This window comes from Triturus cristatus, chromosome 6 (genome assembly GCF_964204655.1).
Source record: "Triturus cristatus chromosome 6, aTriCri1.1, whole genome shotgun sequence".
NCBI lineage: Eukaryota > Metazoa > Chordata > Amphibia > Caudata > Salamandridae > Triturus > Triturus cristatus.
In genome coordinates this window covers 868279995-868300910 of record NC_140589.1, presented here as the reverse complement: position 1 = coordinate 868300910, position 20916 = coordinate 868279995, and the positions used below count along the sequence as shown (strand labels likewise).

The window sequence follows — 20916 nt, the reverse complement described above, 5'->3', positions numbered from 1 at the left end:
GATGTTCTGCGCTCCTTCGGCCGTAACTCAGGTCTTGTCATCAACTGGGCTAAATCCTGTATCTATGTGCTTTCCGGGGAGGCTCCTGTTCTCCCGCGGGGCTGCTCGATCCAGATTGCCTCGCAGGGGTTTCGTTACCTGGGCGTCTATATTACGCTGGACCCGGTGGCCCGCTACGAGCGGAATTTGCTTCCCCCCCTCCAGCGCTTGAAGGAGGACGTCGCGCGCTGGCGGCGCTTGCCGCTTTCACCGCTCGGCCGGGCGGCATTGTTCAAGATGATGTCCTTGCCGCGCTTTTTGTATGCTCTCCAGAACTCGATGGATCTGGTCCCGGCGCGTTACTTCCGTGAGGTGGAGAGTTTGCAGCGCCGCCTGTTCTGGGACGGGAGGCCGCGTATAGCCCTGGCAAAGTTGACGCTCCCGTGGTATGACGGAGGGATTGCCCTCCCGGATATTAAGCGGTATTACTGGGCCTCCCAATTAGCTGCAATTAATCATGGCCTTTACGGGCCCGCCTTAAACCCGGCATTTGAAATGGACAAGATGCTCCTGCCCGGTGGCGATTATAATCGAGCGCTCTACACTAGCGTGCCCGATTCCCGCCTTACGGGACCCACGCGTGTCATGGTGCGAGTATGGCACGCGGCCAATGCAGCTATGGGATGGAAGGACCGTTTGACCCGGGCGTCACCGTTGTATGCGTCTGAGAGGTTGGGCTCCCTATGGACCTCGAAGGGCTTCGATAGGTGGGACACGATAGGCATTAGTACAGTGGGGGACCTCTGGACGAGGGGAGGATTCAAAACATTTGAGACACTGCAGGCGGAGTTTCAGCTGCAGGGCAGTGAATACTTTCGATACCTGCAGGTCCGTCACGCTCTGGGTTCAGTCTTCCCAGACGTGGCCGCCATCCCGGAGTCCTCCCCATTGGAGGATAGAGTGCTAGATGGCCACGTTCCGGACAGCACGATCTCCCTCATCTACAAGAAGTTGATTAATGACCGCTCGGGCTTACTGACTGGGCTCCGCGAGGCTTGGGTTGCCGATGGGTTGGAGCTGGACGACGAGGACTGGATTTCCGCGGTGGCCTCCCCGAAGGAGGTGGCCATCCCGGCTCGCCTTCGCTTCGTCCAGCTTAAGATACTTCACCGGGTGTACATGACGGGGCCAGGGCTTCTGCGTATGGGCTATGCCGAGGATGGACTGTGTAGGCGTGGGTGCGGTGCATTGGCGACTTTTTTACATATTCTGTGGGAATGTCCGAGGGTGGAGCGATTCTGGCGTGGTGTGCATGAGGTCCTGCGAGCGGTTACGCATGTCGTGCTGGTGCCTGAAGCAAGGAGATGCCTGCTGAATGTGTGGGAACCAACCGACTACTCGGTTCCACAGACGCGATGGGTGACGCTGGGTTATATGATTGCTAAACGTGACATCGCTCAACTGTGGGGATCCCAGAGGCCCCCGGCAGTGTCGGCCTGGAAAGAACACATGGACTGGTGCATGTTCCGAGAGAAGGTGGTGTATGTGGCGCGGGGTAAGCCTGGGGCGTGGCTGAAGGTGTGGGGCCCCTGGAACGCCTACCGCGGGGGTATTTGCGAGCCGCCATTGTTGCCTCCCGCTTCACCAGCTCTGTCCCCCTAGATGACCCCCTCCCCCAATCCCGGGCACAGTGTTTTCCCAGTCCCGGACCTATTTCCCTTCCCCTCCTTCGATTTTAGTGTATGGTTGGGGTCCCCCCATTTGAGGAGCATATGTTGTCACTCTTGCTCTCGGGTTGCCTTGCGGGTGTGGTTTTATGTTGTTAGTGTTGTATAAAACGAAACCGTATTGTGGGCTCAGAGTCATGTGGCCCACGTTGTTGATACCTCCTGCTTTAGCGTCTCTGTAACGCCAAGTGCCTTATTGTATATATGTCACTAATTGCTGTCACTTTAGCGGCCGGCCGGAAGGTTGTAGGCCCATACCTGTATATATTCGAGATTGTAATAAACGGTTTCAAAAAAAAAAAAATATCACCCATGCCATGTTATATCTGGCCAGACTAAGGGTCAAATTTGACAGCTCATCCCGAATCTTTTCAGACCCGAAGGCATTACAGAAGGCACTAAAGGAACTTTCCAAGCGGCCAAAGAGAGATGTGGTGGGGGAGACCTTACCCGAATCGACAGATGGCCCGCCGGAGGGCCGCATGGACGATGACGATTAAGGCACCAGAACTGAAGGTGCCTACCCCTGGGATATGACAAGCTTGCACTTATCTGATGCCGTTTTGTTTTAACGAATCCTGAGTTCGAGGTGCTCTCGTGTCCTGACCTCTGCTGGATCCTGTGGGCAGCCTGCAGAGCAAAGTGGCTGCCCAGACCTCTTGCAAGTATTTGTAGACTTTATGCAGTGGCAGAGATGCTTGCTTTTTGGTTTCATGATGAACAGAGACTCTAATGTGTATGTGGGCCCTATAATGGGCGGCCTTCTAGAATACTCCTTTGAGGTTGACTATACTACTCTATATAATCATTTGCAAGTAATATTCTTTCTTTAAATAGGCCCAATTGTCTTAACATGTTCACTATAGTGTAGTTTAAGGCTGAAGGTTAGTCGTAGTGCTTAGGTAACATCCACCCTGTGTGTTACACACCACATGGATTGTTGCCATTTTTCACTAGGGGAAGGGGACGGGGAGGATGTTGTCTGTGCTCAATTTGGGTTGGCATGGCTTGGGAGGGGGGGGTGGAGAACTGTTTGTGAATGTGGGTTTGTCTTTAATGGTTTCTATTCTCTTTTTTAAGTCTGCAATGATGTTTCTGCATATGATACACACAGCGAGTAGTGTAGGCTACCGTATTATGGTCACAGACACTATCAATAGAGTATGTACGGACAAAATAGCTGGAGCTCTCTCTCCTCACTCACAAGAATATGGAGGATAGATTGAGGTTCCTGACTTGGAATATTAGGGGGGGCTTAATGATCAACGTAAAATTAGGAAGACTATGGCATATCTCACTAGACATAATATCGATCTAGCACTACCACAGGAAACGCACCACCCACTGGCAAAACTTCCGCTGACCCGTGGTAAGATTAGGGGCACTCTCCACGCTGCAGGTTTTACTACGCATGCCCGGGGAGTCCTTACGTGGCTCAACCCCAAGTCTCAAATCACTCTAGAAGAATTGCACACGGATGTTGATGGTCGATATATTATATCTAAGTGTACAGGAAAAGGCATGGAATGTATACTGATTAATGTGTATGGCCCTAATTACGACTGCCTGCAGTTTTTTCAAGATCTATTGGTCCTAGTTCGTAAGTTGCCTGACCTGTCACAGAAATAGGGGGGGGGTTAGTTGCGTCCTCAATCCAGATTTGGACCGCTCCAGAGGCCCGCCACGATGTCGCTCTATGGCTGCTGAGGCTATTCTGGGTGCTGTGATGGAAATGGGACTAGTGGATGTCTGGCGCTCTCACTTGTCTGAGAAGGGAGGTTTCACCCATTATTTAGCCCAGCACAATTTACATACTAGAATTGATTATTGGCTGGTGGCAAGTGCACTTACACCCGGTATCCGGAGCTGCGGGATCTTTCCCCGCACTAACTCGGAAAACTCCCCAATACTACTCACACTAGCGACTCCCACTAAGCGACCCCCTCCATTTACCTTGCGCTTTTGCCCATACGCCCTGCTTGACAAGGTTTTTAAAGCAGAAATGCTAGAAGCAATTGAGACATTTTTCACCACTAACGTGGGTCGGTCCCACATTTCGCCATGGTCTGGGAGACCTGTAAAGTCTACATACGTGGCATTGCAATATCCAAACACTCGGGAGTACTGAAGTCAATCAGGGGCCGACTGGCCTTACTAGAGAAAAACATAGCGAAATTAGAAGGGTACATGGCTGGCACGGATGATGCCCACCTGGCTGAAGGCCTTAAATCCATTTTGGAGGCAGACAGAGAGGTTAAGCTACTGGGCAAATATGCAGTGGCAAGAACATATGGAGAGGGTGAGCGTCCTGGCACTGCACTAGCTAATCTTATGAAGTGGCGCCGAACTGCTGCCCAGACCATTGAAATAGATTGGGACACTGCTGAGCGGGTTGTTGACCCCGACAGAGTCGCTGAATGTTTTAGGAGCTATTACGCTAACTTGTAGAAGTCAAGGTCCCATGCCACTGATTCTGAGAGGCTGGCTTATATACAATACTGGCTTTTAGACGGACAGAGACAGTACTTGATGAGAACGATAGAGGCGTGGGAGATACAAGGCGCTTTTGTCTACAATGTGCTCTGGAGGAGCTCCATGGCAGGATGGGTTAATGGTGGGGTTTTATAAAGTATTTAAGGACTTAATTACCCCTCATCTAATAACGTTGTTTGAGGAAATGGCCGAGGGTGGGTCCGTGCCCCCCACGATGCGGGAGGCCCTCCTGGTTGTTATCCTAAAGCCTGGGAAGTCCCCTCATGATTGCTCCTCTTATCGTCTACTCGCTCTACTTACTGTGGACACAAACATTTTGGCTGTACCGCTTGGCCCCTCTTATGCCCTCTCTTGTCGGGCCGGAACAGGCAGGTTTTGTCCCAGGACGCACACTTACACATAACATTCACACTGTATTTTGGGCAATTCAACATACAAAGCAAGACACTAAAGTCGCCGCCATCTTTTTAGACACAGAAAAAAACTTTGGACGTAGTGGAGTGCAAGTTTATGCTATTAATTCTTGAACGTATGGGGCTAGGACCCCTCCTCCTACGACTGATCTCCACTCTACACGGCCGCCGTAGCCAGAGTGTGGGTGGGCAATGCTGTTACCGCTCCATTGTTGATCTCTAGAGGTACCCGCCAGGGTTGCCCGCTCTCCCCGCTACTTTACGCCCCTGTGGCAGAACCGTTGGCTTGTGCGCTAAGAGAATACCATGGCCACCGGGTATTCGGTTCCCTGGGTATAACCTCATAGTTTCATCCTATGCAGATGATACTCTTCTTTACATACGAGACCCAGCTCAGAACCTGTCCCCAGTATTACGCGAAGTGGTAAAATTTGGGGAATTTTCAGGCTTGAAAATGAACTGGGCGAAATCTATCATATTCCCGCTCACCCCGGCGACGCTACCCGAAGACCTAGACTTTCCCTTGGTGTGGTCCACAAATACGGTGAGATACTTGGGTACCCAGATACATACAAATTCCGAATTGGTGTTCAGAGAAAATTATGGCAGAGCCATTGCTAAATTAGAAGATGACATTAACAGATGGATTTGCCTTCCCCTTTCACTTCTCGGCAGAATCTCCATCATGAAAATGGTGGTCCACCCTAGATTCCTTTTTCTGTTGGCCAATATTCCAATTGTTCTCCCGGCACACTTCTTTAAACATCTCAAAATGCCGCAAAGAAAACTAGCCTTGGATGATAAACAGCCGCGCACCAGTTGGGATCTCCTCACTCTCCCATATTCAATGGGAGGACTGGGCGCCCCGGACCTGGACCTCTACTATCGGGCCGTCCAGGCCTCGCATGCTTTTTATTGGCTACATCAACAGTCACCCCCTCCCCACCTCCATATAGAACGAATTGTGCTGGCTCCTGTGCCTTTAGTGACTGCATTGTTTCGTGCTGCACGCCGTAGCACTGGAATCCTTGATTCGATCAATGTTACTACGCATGCTTGGCAAAACCTCCTAAATTGCCAGGTACTTTCAATACTGTACTCCCCCTTTACTCCTACTGCATGGTGCACATGGCTTCCAGTCCTCACTACACCCGAAATGGTAGAAGCCCCGCATTCATTAGGAATAGACAATATTGGCGCTTTCTTCATTGATGGGAAGGGGAAAGATTGGGAGGAATTTATGTCGACCGAACCACTGCCTACCCCTCTAATAATATTGCACTATTTTAGGCGTGAAGCGCACTCCGAGCCCTGCTGGGGGGAAGAGCTACTAGAACCTCCAGAGATGCTTCCTCTCTCCACCATGCTTCACTCCTCCTCTCCCAACAGGCTAGTCTTACACATCTATAAGAAAACTCAGGAATTACGCCACAACCACTATATCAAAGCTAGATTAGCCTGGCAGGTTGATCTAGAACTGACTATAGATGACGTGGTGCTACTGTCGCGAGTTGACTAAGCGCATTTCCCTGAATGGCAGGCATCGCCTCATACAATTCAAATTCCTCAACCGAATCTACTACACACCTGTCAGATTACATCGCTTTGGGCTGTGCGACACAAACAATTGCGAGAGAAGTGGAATGGGTGGAGCAGACCTCCTACATTTGGCATGGCTTTGTCCCCCTATCGCCATCTTCTGGTCGTAAGTGTTCGCCAAGCTAAGTGATATCACTAAAGCAGCGATAAGACCTGACCCGCTCTTGGCTATATTGGGCTACTCTAAAAAATTGAGGAAAAACCTCAGACGCTTGATTGACATGGGACTCCTTGTAGGGAAGAGAGTAGTAGCTATGCATTGGTCCCGTGGTTCTCCACTCCCTCTTTCCCAATGGTCTAGAGACATGATATTTTGTAATAAACAAACTGAAGAATTAGCAAGCTGCTCCCCCCTAGAAATCGTCTTAAAAACTTTTGGAATCTATATAATAATTACGTCGAAACACAGAATTAAGGGTCTAACGTACTGGCTAATAACGTAAACAGGACAAGATAGAAATGTTGGTTCTTGCCAGTCCCTGTCTAGAATGCTTACTGTGTTCTCATGTCCGCTCTATTATGTAACGGTGTCTCGCACTGTGATCACGCATGATTCTCGTCTACTTTTAGTTGAGTTTAGTTTGTAATTCATTTTTGTTTTATGGTAAATGTACAATATTGCTGAAGGTATTCTTTTTTGTGATTCATAATTTTCATTGTATGTAATATGATTTTTGATGTATGGGTTTGCATGTCTTTATTTCAATGAGAAATAAAATAAGAAAAAAAAAAAAAAGTAGGTCAAGTGTGCTTGACATGTCACGCCAGTGAAAAACTCCTAAAGTAATTTTTCCACTTTTGTAAGGCCCATCTATCAAACGGAATAACACGGTGTTACCTTTTCACATTTAATAAGTGCTAATTTCAGATACAGAAATAGAATGTTTAAACTCAAACAAATTAATTGTAATACAGAATCCTCTTCAATGGTGAAGTTGGATTTTAAGTGACAATTCTGAAAATGCCACTTTTAGAAAGTTGGCATTTTCTTGTCGCAACCAACCGTGCCTTTCTGCCAGTGTCCTGGGTCCCATGACTGTGAATGGCTCTGGTGTTTGTGTACTGCCTCCACACAAATGCAAGCCCAGGTATAAAAAGAGGACCTTTAAAATCATTCATCAGAACAATCCTGAGCCTGTGGAAGATTCAGAGGAGGGACTGCCCTGCTGTCTGACGAAGGAAGATTTGACCTGCTTGCTTAATCTCATGGTACCTGAAGTGACTCCATGGGTCATTTGACTGGCCTCCTGTTTCAGCTACAAGGACACAGAAAGCTTCCACAGGCCTCTCCTGCAACTGCTCAGCTTACCAGAACCAACGGTACCTGCCTGAGCCCTGGGTTGGCCTCTCCTTGAGCAAGTCCTGATCACCAAGAGGTGCCCCCCAGAACTCTTGATTGGCCTTAGTGAGCACTCCTACCTGCCTAACCGAAGGATCCACCAAATTCGCTACAAAGCGATGCAGAGCCCCGCAAAGAAGAGTAGCTTTGAATTGAAAACTTATCAGATCCAACACCAAGCCTTGCGATGTACAGCAAAGTGTCACGACATAGCTGAAAGCGGCATGAAATCTGAAGGTGAGCAACGCAAAGCCTTGCCGCACAGGTGAAAGCTTCATCGGAACCAAAGCCAAGCGATGCAAAGCTACACAAAGCCTCACAGTCCACTTAAAAGGTTCATCGCAACAGATGCTGATCAACGCTAAGCCTCCGTAAAGCCTTGCTTCACAGCTGCAAGCCTCAGTGAAACCAATGCAGAGAAACACAAAGCCTCGCAATGCGCCACAGACCCCGCTTGAAATACATAAGGTACAAATTCCACTGGGCTGAATACGGTCCTATGGCCGACCTGAGCTCCAACAATTATTTGACTAGAGCTTCCACCTCTCTCAACTAATAACCCAATTTCTTACACTAGTGTAATATTACACCTGTGTAAGTCAAGTCACTAATGAAAATTCACCTTCTGTGAAATACTTGAACTGAACTGATAAAATTTGCGAGTATAAACTGAACTTAGATATGAAAAAGACTTTGTGAATGGGTCCCTTAAAGACCACTAATAGGCTGCTTGGCTAAATGTCACTCACCAAAAATGCAGATTACATTTTCTCAATGACATAATCCCAAATACACCGATCTCATCTTCAACAAACACGTAGTACCCTAGAGAAAGCAATGCATGAAAAACACGTTTATGGGGTTTTGTTAAGGTGGGAGACGACGCTTGAACTGAATACATAACGAGTCCAAGCTCTACACAATATTGGAAAATATTTCACAGAAATCATGTGTATTTACCCTATACGCAAATAGCGGCATGGGGGGTCTTTGTTTTTTAGTCCATAAGTATTTTATTCACGTTTGCGGTCCTGTTTAAAGTTCCAAGTGACCGGCCATTTAAACAGGAAATAGTAATCCTGTAGCTACATGATTCTGTACATTTCTCACTGCATGCATGCTGACCAAATGTTATTCCAATACTAGCTACCTTTACTTCCAGACACGGAAATGTCACCTTAAAAACAGTCTTAAGGCATCTTAACAATGAAATTGCGAGGAAAATGAAAATAACCTCAATAGTTATTTCGACGAAAGCCCTGGGTGTAACGAGAAAACAAACACAATCTACGGGGGTGCGAGGCAAAAAAATACAAGCTAGTGTGAAGATAATGACAAGCACTGCCTCGGCATCACGCATTTATTAACCCCACTCCCCGGCTCCTCCCACAAAAGCCACCTCCCACTGTCACTGACACCTCGTACCCCTTCCTATTGCTATCACACTGGAGAAAAGCCCAGTAAAGGCACTGTGGATACACAAGAATAGCGGGGCGAGCCGCTTCCAACCTTATTCTCCGATGATGGCGCGTTCTGCGGGAGGGACCCTCCGCTAGCAGCGGAGTCTGACGACCCCGGGTGGCCATCAGAGCCCAAGGGCAGTGGCTGAGAGCTGCTAGTTGCCATTGAGGAAAGGCATAGCAGCAAGCATGCTATCGGCTGTACTAGACTACTTCCTGTTAGTTAGAGGAATGACAGTTAGAACCGACTCACTATCACGTGACGTGCATAATTGTAAAGCTGTAAACATCCTCTATATCTGCGCTGCGCAGTATGCTCACACTCAGGTCCAATAACCGGGACGAATCATCCAGAAGGAACCCTCTTTTATTGACTTATTATTGCTATTTTTATTGCGCGAATTCGGCTGAAAGGTATTAGAGCGCTTCGAAAGAGAGCAGAAAATAGGTCGTTCTGGATAACGGGCAACATAGTTGCCAAGTTTTCAGATGGCATATGATTGAACTTCAATTTGGCTATTGCTCCATATCTGATAATGTTATGTTTTTGTATTAGCACTGAGCTCTCTGGCTGATGCAGGTTGACTCCAACAATGGAAGCCATATGCTGGCTCCTAAGTTGTCTTTTGATCTCCCTCCTTCTCGTCCCAAGGCTAGGGTATTGTTTCTACAGTTGGTATGGAATTCACATAAAGTAGTTGGTCACCAGCCAGACCCTCCCCAAAACTCATGCAGTGGGCCAGTAATTGAATAAAGGTACCATGGGCACGTTCCCGAAAACATCGCTTTCAGGAATACCGTGTGACGCAGAGGGTGGCCCTAGTGCCTTTTAGTAAGATGTCCTTCCTTTGGTGCCATGTCTCTACTATTAAACTTCTCTGTGCATGGTACATGTCAGATGGTATGTCAGATGATTTTGCAGATCTTATGTAGAGCGTGATATATGCCAGATGATATTCAGGTACCAGCCAGTGAGAGAGGCATGACCACAGGGGCTTTTAGGGATAACATAAAATTCATGCAGTGTAGCATTCCCTGAATTCAGCAAGTTTATGCCCTGACATCCCCTTGACACCAACACGGGTATACCTGCAAGTACCTATGGAGTCCGTCATGTTACAGAAGGAGACCGTGTTCCTAGTATTCCATGGTCTGTGGCGTTTGCCATGCTGCACTCAGATCAGCAGTTGGCCACATTGATTTAGAGTAAGTCTGGGCAAACCCTCCTGCAGGGGCACGGATGACTATTTCCCCAAGAGTAAGTAGATGCAGTAAGTGCAGAGAGCCATAATTATTTCCCACAGGGCCTGGAGCTCTAGCGATAATCAGATCTTCTGTTGGTCACTGTTATTTAGTTTACGTTCGGTCCAAATCCTCCCACCAGTCGCAATGATGACTATTTTTCCCAACAACAGGAAGATGCAGATAGAGCAGCAAACCCTAATTGTTTTGCACAGTGCCAGGCTCTTGAGCAATAATTAACTTCCAGCAGCCAGTTGTCGATTCTGTCGAGTTATGGTTATCCAGAAGCATTACGCTTTGTCCAGTCCTGGGAACATCTACCTTGTGTCACTTACGCACACGGCACAAGTCCTAAAAAAAGTTGTGGGTGGACTAACTAGGTTAGGCAGTATGCAAGTGAAATCATGTGCATGCCATCACAGCGCATGAGGTCACAACACGTGACATTGCACGTGACATAACAGGAAGTGACTTCACTGGTTGTGACATCACAAGAAGTGACATCAGATATTAAGTCCTCATACATGTTTATCAGGTATAACATGAGTACATTTAGGCACATTATGAGATTTAACAAATTAGATTTGGTGTCAGAGTTGTGCCAAAAAAGTGGCGCAATCCCAACACAAAATCTGGGCCTCAACTAATATATATATATTTTTTAAACCCTGTCACAAAGAAATTGACAACAAGGAGAAGTATGGCAGTAGATCTGTTCTGTTTAATTGGTTCCTAAGTCTGCATTTTAAAATATTTTATGGGTTAAGGCAGCTGCTGTAAAGGTGCCCATTAAATCTCTGGGAATACTAATAATTGGGAGATAACTCTGGAGGTTAATGCCCTTGCTGGAAAGATCTGTGTTTTGTGAAGTCCCAGATTTGAATCAAGGTAGTGTAGAAAGTTAATGTATTTCCTGCAAAGCACAATCTGCAGCAAGCAGATGACAGCTTTTTTATTTAATGTAGATAGTAAAGTGGGTTACTGCTTTGAACACAGATCATTTTGTTACCTGCAGTTCATACATTGTAATCCTTGTAATATAGCACAGTGAGCTATGAAGGACATGTGACTCCAACACCTTGTAACCCTGTCTCATTTAACTCATTTTATACATTGATTTACACATGTACATGATTTATTGTCAATGTATAATGTGTGCTACTTAAGGAGCTCTGACAACCCGCATTGGCTTGCGTAGAGCTATAAAAGAAATAAACTAGTGCTATTGAAATAGTTATTTGTGTAAATACTGGGATGGATTAACACACCTGACATCTTAGGGTGCTGCATCTCTTACATACAAGGACTGAACGAAGGCAAAAGCATGCCTCTCTTAAGTACCCGTGAAGAGATAACACAAGCTGTGTGCCTTTGTTTCCCCTCTGTAGCATTTACATTTAAGTTTGCGGTTCCAAGCCACCCCCAGTCACTAAATTTAAACAAAAGGAGGCCTAATGGCCCCTAAACTTCGGCCCAGCTGGAGGTGAAAAAAAAGCTCCCTCGCCGCCTGCACGTTGCTGCTGAGATTTGAAAGTAGACAATGTACAGGCCCTGCTGAACGTGTCCCTGTGTCTGAAAATTACACCGGGACAAGTTCAGCATATTTCTGTGGTGTCCAAGTTCTTGGCAGGGAGGATGGCGTCCACCCTGTGAAAATAGTGGGTGGACGATGTGTATCTGCTTGTACCCCTGACTCGTGCCCTGCTTTCACATTTAGGTTTACGTCTAACCATAGTGATGGGTGGTGGCAAGGAGAGTGGATAGATTATGGCAGGGAGAGAGGGTCTCTCTTTGGATTCTCACAGACATTGGAATGTGGTGAAGTCTGCAAGCTGGGGCAGGATGCGTTGAAGCCTCTTGTCTTTAAGGCTGGTAGGGCTGAGGCAGAGGCAGTCACATATCTGGTGCTGCTGACTGGACAGGGGAAAGACCACATTATGTAGTAGTGTTGACTGATTATGCATGGCTGAAGACAAAATTATGAAACTAAAGCAGTCCCAGGAGTAACTTAGAAAGCATGTGTAATCAGGGGTTTATGGCACTGTTTACATCTTTTAATATGCCAAGTAGGTCGGGGGGACAGTCTCCAGTTTGCTCACACTCATCTACTTAACAAGCCTGGGGGGGGGATGTCTGCATTTTATTTTAGGTTCCAGGAAATAGGATAGGGTAGGGTACTTAAGTGTGGCAGGGAAAAAATGCATAGGAGATGGCATGAGGGTCGGCAGACAACTTTGAAATAGAATATCAAATAGCGAACAAAGTGGATGATTTAGAAAGGGCCACGCTGAGTCACCCAGTCTTGAACACATTAGCTGGATGTATCAGGATTTGTTTTAGGTTGGACAGGTGGTCCGGCCTCACAGGAGTGGTGTGTGGTGGAGGGGGTGGAGGTATAATTTACAGGCTGCACCTCAGGTGCTGGATATTTTATGCAACGCGCATTACATTATCATGGGGGGGTCCACACATTTCTATAGCCTGGAGGGACCTCTGATTGTGAATCTTACATGTGAAAGGACACAGCACCACCTCCCCCATATAGAGCAGCCTCTGTCAAGTTGTGAGGCTGGCTATTTTCGGTAAACACAGAGTAGGGGACTCGTCATCGCACAGGTGTTCCATCAGCTCCAGGCGCAATTAATACTCTTGTTCTGACACTTTTCAAGGGGTAGACTGCAACACAGGGCTATTCACTCAGTCCATAAAATGGATGCATCAGCAGTATCACTATTTTAGGGGCTAGTACTGAGGCCCTCTAGCAGTGTCCTGGGGGAAGGGTGAGATCGCCAGTGACCTCTTCACCCTTTGGTGGAATTTCTTGCAGCAGAGGAAGGGGGCTACCCAAAACTGGACTGATTTACTGAACTTAAACCTTGGAGGGGTGTTGTTTTGTGTGGCCACTGCTTAGGCAGGAGAGGAGACTGACCTTTTGGTGGTCCTGGACCTTTCTGCCCTACCCAAGAATGCCTGCAGTTGAACATTTTGGGGGATTTTGCCTGGTGACAGACATCCCGGCAGGGACGGAGCACTATGTGGTGCCCTGGTGAATGTAGAACTGTGGGTTTTGCCCATCCCTCTGAGTAATGGAGGGGAAGATGCCACTAAGTTAGGCCTAGGATGCCTTTGTCTGAGGGCGTGGGCGATGAATACAGAAAAGGGGCAGGCTGGCACTTTTGCATTCCAAAGTGTTGCCAACTGTTTTATTGCATGTACAATCTTTGAGCTGTTTTGCTGATCTTATGTGCTGTATTCTCAGAACAATAATGGCTTGGACTGATCTTACAAGTACATTCTGAGGTGTTGCACTTAATGGGTGGAGACTACTGTTTTAGTGCTTGCACAATTGTAGGACAGTAGTATCTGCTTCTTATGTTTACCCCCACTTTTTACTGATGTCACACATTCAGGACCCCAGTCTATCTGTTTTCTCCCTTAAATTGATATGTATGCACTTTAGGTACTCTCCAGATACTGGGGTACCCTTATCAGTCCCTAGTTTATGGCACACCATGTACCCGGGGCATAGGTACCCCAGAGGCCTTCCATGGGCTGAAGCATGTATTATGCCACCCATGAGAGGTCATTCAAATTGACACGACAAGTCTGCTGTGTAAGCTGGTGCTTGCACCACTTACTTAAGATATAGGTTCACTATATCTAAATCACTACACTTAAAAACCTATCAGTCACCCCTATGGCAGGCCTTATCAATCGTGAAAGCATGGTGCTGGGTTTTACGTTAGAGGGTGCCTCTGCAGCCTTCGGAGACCATTCTCCACGGTTGTCTGTGATGCAGCCAGACATATATGTTTAAGTGCATTATAACCTCGCGGTAAATGCTAACTTTAGAACGGCTGCTTAGAAACATGTCGTGTTTGGTGTCAAACACCTTGGAATCATACCTCCACACCAGTAACTGGCGTGGGAGGTATGATTTCACCCTTCCAAAGGGACATATGTGGGTCACCGATCTACCCAGTACCAGCTTTCTCGACCTGGGCAGCACAAAATGGACGCTGTCAGCCACAGACACAATTCTGCTCTCCTGCTGCTGAGCCAAGCTTGAGCAGAGGAAGGCATGACAATAGGCATCCTGTCACAGGGAGGTGTGACCACCTCCCAGATAGGGTTTAGTGTATTGGGGCTGGGTGGGTGCACTCTGAGAATGCCAGAAAGTCTGCACTGGGGGCACATTTGGTGTCCCTGTGCATAGTCCAGCTCAAACCAGTTCTGGGAGCCATTGGATCCTGCTCTGGCACGAAACTGGAAAAAGGGAATGGGCGTAGCCATCCCTCTGTCCTGCCCCTCCCTTAGGAGGGTCCACAGAATCTTTCCAACCCCTTCCCATGGGTATAAAGTGGGTTACCTGACTACAGGACTTTAGATTTTACCTGGACAAGATTCTGCTAAAAAGAAACCAAGTACTTTGACTGCCTGCACGATGCTGGACGACTGAAGAATCTCCCTTGGAGTAAAGGAGTTACTCACCTGCAAAAGCAGGCACCTAAACGCATCTGACCGGTTTGCTTCTCCCAAGTTCCTGAGGACTCTGAAGATTTCAGCAACACAGGAGGTGGGTTCCCGAAGATCCCTGAGGTAGATCTGACCTCTCAGCGATTCTGAGACCAGTATCCCTTGTGGGGGCCATGCAACCCGAACCCCTGTGCCCAGCGTACATTTGCAGTTGCATATGCTTGATGACGATTTCCGAGCTTGTGCATTGGACTCTGTGTAGTCCTGACCCCGAACAGTATTTGCACCAAAGATATCCAGCCTCCACTCACCGAGTATCCTGTGGGCTGGTACTTTGCAAACTAGCTTGAGGTCTCCTTGCGATCCTTGGTCTGTTGGCCTGTGGGTCCTGGCGAGGGTCACCTTGTTTGTTCTTGGGCTTACCTGGTTGCTCCTGACGTGCCCTGACTCTCCATTGCTTGGGGAGTCCCCAAGACCTTGCTGGTCCACCCCGTAACCTGTTTACTCTGACCGTGTGGGTTGCATATGCCAAGGCTTCTTGGTGCTCCAGCTAGACATCGACCCCTCAGCACTCGACATCCTTCGTGGGACAGCTCACCTCCGGATCCTGGTTGTCCTCAACATCTCCTGGTCCCCGTAGCTGCAGAGTCAAGCATCCCTTCTTCGCACCTGAAGCACTCGACATCGGTGGGCATTCGACTACTGAGCCCCTGGTCACCTGAAGTGACCCAGACTCTGTCCCCTCTGCTTTCAGGTTCTTCTCACCTAGAATCCAGGCTTGGATTCCACAGACACTCTTCGCCCTCCTGGCAACATTACTTCTTTGCAACTCTCCATTGAAAACGACAAAGGTTCCTGACACCCCTTGACCCCTATGCACCCGGCTCCTCTGGTATAGGTAACACGGGTACCTCGGTACTCACTGGTGGGTTGGCCTTAGAACCTCCTATGTTCCAAAGGGTTTGCTCGAAGTCCTCGTAGAGGTGTCCTTAACTTGTAACTTTACAACTGCGACTTTCTCATAGAGTTGCACGGAACACACAGACATGTTTCCTCACTGCACCCGTCCTCCGTGGGCTCCCTGTGTCACTCCTCTGTGTGGTTCCTTGGGGTCCCAGCGATTCTACATGCTCTAGGCACTGTGTCTAGTCAAGTCGTTATTGTTGTACCATTCTTTTAGTATATGGTTCGGTCTCCCCCTGTGTAATTTGCTACTTACGAATGTTCTATTCAGTATTGTGTGCTTTGTGCCCTAGTCTCGTTTAGAGACTAGTAGAGAGTGTTATATTAATAAATACATATTTTTATACAACTACTGTGTGGTTCTCCTTTTATTTTGTCATTTAGGAGGTTATAGTCTGGTAAAACAAGCTGCTTTACATTTCTTTAAGATTAAGCCTGAAGGCTGTTCTCCACAGCTACCACTAGGATAGCTTTCTAAAGGTTATCTTTGACCTCATACATCATAAGGGTCATGTGGACTGGTACAGGGTGCCCACTTTAATTAGTGGACAGCATATACCAGGCCACCTTATCACATTGATGTGCAGCGGTTGGAATTCAAGCTTGCTAATGTTTAACCAGATACATCTCATTGAATGATTAACTGAAAACCACTAAGTATTAGGCACATATAATACATCAAGACTAGAATAAGTAAGTTCTACTGAACTTGGAGTCGGGTAAGCCAAGGGTCTAGCACACCCTTTCTCCAACTCAAGAGAGTTTAGTCTCCACTAGGTAAAGTAGGTGCCTACACCACATTACACTAGTATGTCTTCTAGAGGAGAATCCAGTGGCTCTCTGCCAACTAGATACAATGGCCTCTCATTCCCAGAATTGAGAGCCATGTGTGCATCTAGGAAGTTGAGGACAGGGAGAACAGCAAACACCCAACGTCTCATTGAGATTTTGCTCTTAGATGACCTTCGGAAGACCCCAGGGTCTGATGAGGTAGATAGGGTGGGTGGGGCAGGGAATGAGGAAAGGCCAAGAAGTGAAGCCTTCTTTGATCTGAACTCAAACCCTGACCAGGAGAATCAAGATGATTCTAACCTGAGCAACATAGATCTTCCTTTAGGTGGGGGAGAAGGCCCCAGTGGCCCTCTCTTTACTCCACCAGGCAGAGTACAGAATTTACCTAGGAGATCCAGAACTCCCTCTGTAGAATCTAATCGCTCAGGAACTTCTGTAGGGACTTCCATATCAAATAAGAGGGAATCCTCTTATGATAGACAGTGCCAACTTCTGGAGCCTGAGAAAATCAAGCTTAGGCTCAAGAAGGAGCAGTTGGCCCTAGACAGGGAATCCCTAGAGCTCCATAGAGCAACAAAAAGATTGGGACTAGAGTCCCATGGTGGCAGCAACAGTGTCCCTAGGGTTAAGGAGTATACTCATGATCATAGGAACCCGAACAAGATAGTCCCTCCCTACCAGAGTGGGGATGGCATCCACAAATGGATAACTGCACTAGAAAGGGCCTGTAAGGTACAGAGGGTCCCTCGGGAGCAGTGGGCAGCTAACTTGTGGCTCTCCTTTGCTGACAAAGGTAGAGATAAGCTCCTCACTGTCAGAGAAGAGGATGCTAACAATTATTCAGTCCTGAAGAGCGCTCTCATTGATGGGTTTGGCTTAACCACTGAACAGTACAGGATTAAGTTCAGAGACACCCAGAAGACACAGACACAGGACTGGGTTGACTTTGTAGATTGTGCTACTAAGGCTCTGGAAGGCTGGTTACTTGGCAGTAAAGTGAATGATCTTAAAGGATTGTACAATTTAATTATGAGGGAGCAGATCCTTAATAATTGCCAAAATCAGTTGTTGCCTCAGCACTTGGTTGATTCTGATCTGACCTCTCCCCAAGAATTGGGAAAGAAGGCAGACAAATGGGTCAGAACCAGGGTGAAGCAGTAAACTCAGAATCAAGGTGGCAACCAAAAGAAGCAAGATGATAAAACGTCATATAAGGGTAGAGAGAAGGGTAAAGACTAGAAGTCTTCAGAAGGGCCCCAAAAACCTGCATCTGGTGGGGGAGTCACAGTCTAACAAAGGAATAAGCAAAAAGAAACCTTGGTGTCATATCTGTAGAGAGAAGATACATTGGACAAAGGATGCCAATTGTCCAAGGGCCAAGAAATCTACTCCAGCCACCACTGCCCCTAAGGCAACTATTCCCCCTAGCTCAGTTCCAAGTGGTGGTCTACAGAACAAGGGTATAGTAGGGTTAACCTTGGGATCTGAGATGGATTCTGGGCTAGTCAGATTTCCAACTCAGGCTGTTTTGGTCTGTGCTGGAGGCATGGATATTAGCTCCTTATTTGCCTGTCCCAGTAACCTGGGCAAGTACAGACAGCAGCCTTTGATTAATGGTAAGTAGGCCATGGCATACAGGGACACAGGTGCAAGTGTCACAATGGTGACAAAAGATCTTGTGGACCCTGAACAGATCATACTTGGTGAGATGTACCAAGGGACCAATGCAATTAATGTCAGGACAGACCACTCCTTGGCAGTTGTGAATTTCACCTGGGAAGGGATAACTGGCCCTAAGAAAGTTGTGGTTAGCTCAGACCTCCCTGTGGAATGCTTGTTGGGCAATGATTTGGAGACTTCAGCTTGGGCTGAAGTGGAACTCAGGACACATGCAGAAATGTTGGGCATCCCTGCAGATGTGTTTGCCATGACTAGGTTGACAGATGCTTACTCTACTGCGCACTTGCTGTTGCTAGCGCTGCTGCTGGCGCTTTGCTTTTTAAAAATCCCGTTTTTTGTCTATTTGTTTTAATTTACCTTGCTGCACTTCTCCCTTGTTTTTAGCTGGGTCTTGCCCCCTCCTCATTCCGCACATAATTGGCTCCCTCACTGCCGTTTTGGCGGGCCTGGATCTCGGGGGTGGTTCACTGTGGGTGCCATTTTGGGTAGGGCTGTAATTGCAACTTTGGGCGCCATCTTGGAGCGTCCTCGCGCTCGCGCTGGGATTGGTGAGCCTACTTAAGGCGGACTCAGTTCTGAGCCGGCCTTGACAGATGCTTACTCTACTGCGCACTTGCTGTTGCTAGCGCTGCTGCTGGCGCTTTGCTTTTTAAAAATCCCGTTTTTTGTCTATTTGTTTTAATTTACCTTGCTGCACTTCTCCCTTGTTTTTAGCTGGGTCTTGCCCCCTCCTCATTCCGCACATAATTGGCTCCCTCACTGCCGTTTTGGCGGGCCTGGATCTCGGGGGTGGTTCACTGTGGGTGCCATTTTGGGTAGGGCTGTAATTGCAACTTTGGGCGCCATCTTGGAGCGTCCTCGCGCTCGCGCTGGGATTGGTGAGCCTACTTAAAGCTCCCCTCTCCCGCGCAGCGGGACGCGCAGGTGTGGACGCCGTCGCTTAGCCGGAGTCGTGCCAGAGTCCTGCCCGTCTGCGCTCGTCCGCGTCGAGGCAGCGCAAGGCTGGGCAGGCTCGGTTTCTCGTCGTGGTGTTGTATCGCCGATTCCGGTAGGTATGGTGTTTTACACACGGTCCGAGCTGCTGTCCATAAGGCGATTGTCCAGAGGAAGTGCCTGCAAGCCTGTGGACCCTCTAGTCGGCCCTTATAGCTGTGCCTGCAAAGGCTGGTCTCTTAAGAGCCCTACTAAAATCCGTTCCCTGGAAGATGCTATTCCTGTCACGCGACCGTGTGTTGCATCTCGAGATCTTCGTATTTGGTGCTTAAACATTAGGTCGCTGGTAAAACATCACCTGTCCATTTATGATCTGCTAGAGAAAGAGGACCCCGATGTCTTTCTAATGACAGAAACCTGGCTGCAGGATTCGGATTCTGCCATATTGAATCTTGCATTCCCTCAGAACTATACCGTCTTCACTTCCAATAGAACCACAAGAGGAGGTGGTATTGCCATGGCAGTCAAATCCTGTTTTCCAGCTGATTGGAAACCGTCGGGGCTACCTGCATGTGAAAGTGCTATTTTTAAAGTTGCTCTTTCCCACCAATTCACTTTCAGTGGTATGCTTATTTATCGTCCTCCGGGCAATGATTCTGTCTTCAGGTCCGCACTGGCCGATATGATCGGTCCTATAGCACTTGATTGTGCCAATTTTAACATCGTGGGGGACCTTAACATCCATTTTGATAATGGGTCATCCACTACGGTGAGCACTCTGCTGGCGAACCTCGAAGCTCTTCAACTCACTCAGCTCGTCACCCTTCCAACCCACTCAGGGGGCCATATTTTGGACCCCTTTTTTTCCACACTTGAGGGGGTAAGGTTGTCAGATCCGAAGCTGATGGGGTGGACTGATCATCTGCTTATAGAAGCCTTTTGTCCGGTTCACGATAAGCCTTTTAAAGCTGTTGACAGACCTATTCTAAAAAGGCCTTGGCATAAGCTTAGGCTTGAGGAGTTTTATAGCATACTGGAACAGAAACCTCTGAGCATCTTTTTTAATGTGGAACAAGGTTACCAACAGTTCTGCGCCTGGATCACCGATGCCTTGGACTCTCTCATACCTTTACGGTGGTCGAAAGGCCGGACAAAAACACCTAGTCCTTGGTATAATGACTCACTCGCAGAACTAAAAAAAGCCTGCCGAAAAAAAGAGAGGGAATGGAGAAGATCCTACAGCCCTGCTCTGAAAACTCGGTATTTTACTGAGCTGAAGCTCTATCATAGAGCTATTTGCAGAACACGAGCCGCATTTTACGCTCAAGAATTTGCCACCAGCCCTAACCCTTCAAAACTGATTTTTAAGATACTGAAGGATCTTATGAAAAACAGATCCACCTCAGAGGTGATTTGCACAGATTCCCACTGTGATAAGCTGGCCTCCTTTTTTGTGGAGAAAGTGGAAACAATCTACCAAAGCTTTGACACACTCCATCAGAACCGAGAGGTTACTGTCCCCGATACGTTGGGATATGAGACTCTTGCAATGCTACCTGAACTGACTACTGAGACCTTTGATAGGCTTAGCCTCAGGGTCAAGTCAGGTTCTCCCTCGGACCCGTTAAAGCCAGCCTTAATTAACACACTTTCCCCACTCTGCCGTGACCCCATATTGAATCTTATCAATATGTCATTGTCCAGCGGAATGGTACCCACGGCTTGGAAACAGGCAGTGGTTACTCCTATACTAAAAAAAGCCAACTCTGACCCCCGGCTGCCAGAGAATTATCGACCCATATCCCTGCTGCCTTGGATTG

At 47.7% G+C, this 20916-nt stretch overlaps 1 protein-coding gene across 1 annotated transcript in view; it reads right to left on the bottom strand.

Annotated features, from left to right (window-relative positions):
* COX20 (cytochrome c oxidase assembly factor COX20) overlaps window positions 1-9236 on the bottom strand; it is a 116234-nt gene extending 106998 nt beyond the window's left edge. Inside the window, exon 1 of the mRNA XM_085609278.1 lies at window positions 9060-9236. Coding sequence (XP_085465404.1) covers window positions 9060-9176 — 117 coding nt within the window. The 5' untranslated portion in view covers window positions 9177-9236. The remainder of the gene's footprint in view (window positions 1-9059) is intronic.
* Between the last annotated feature and the right edge of the window lie 11680 nt (window positions 9237-20916).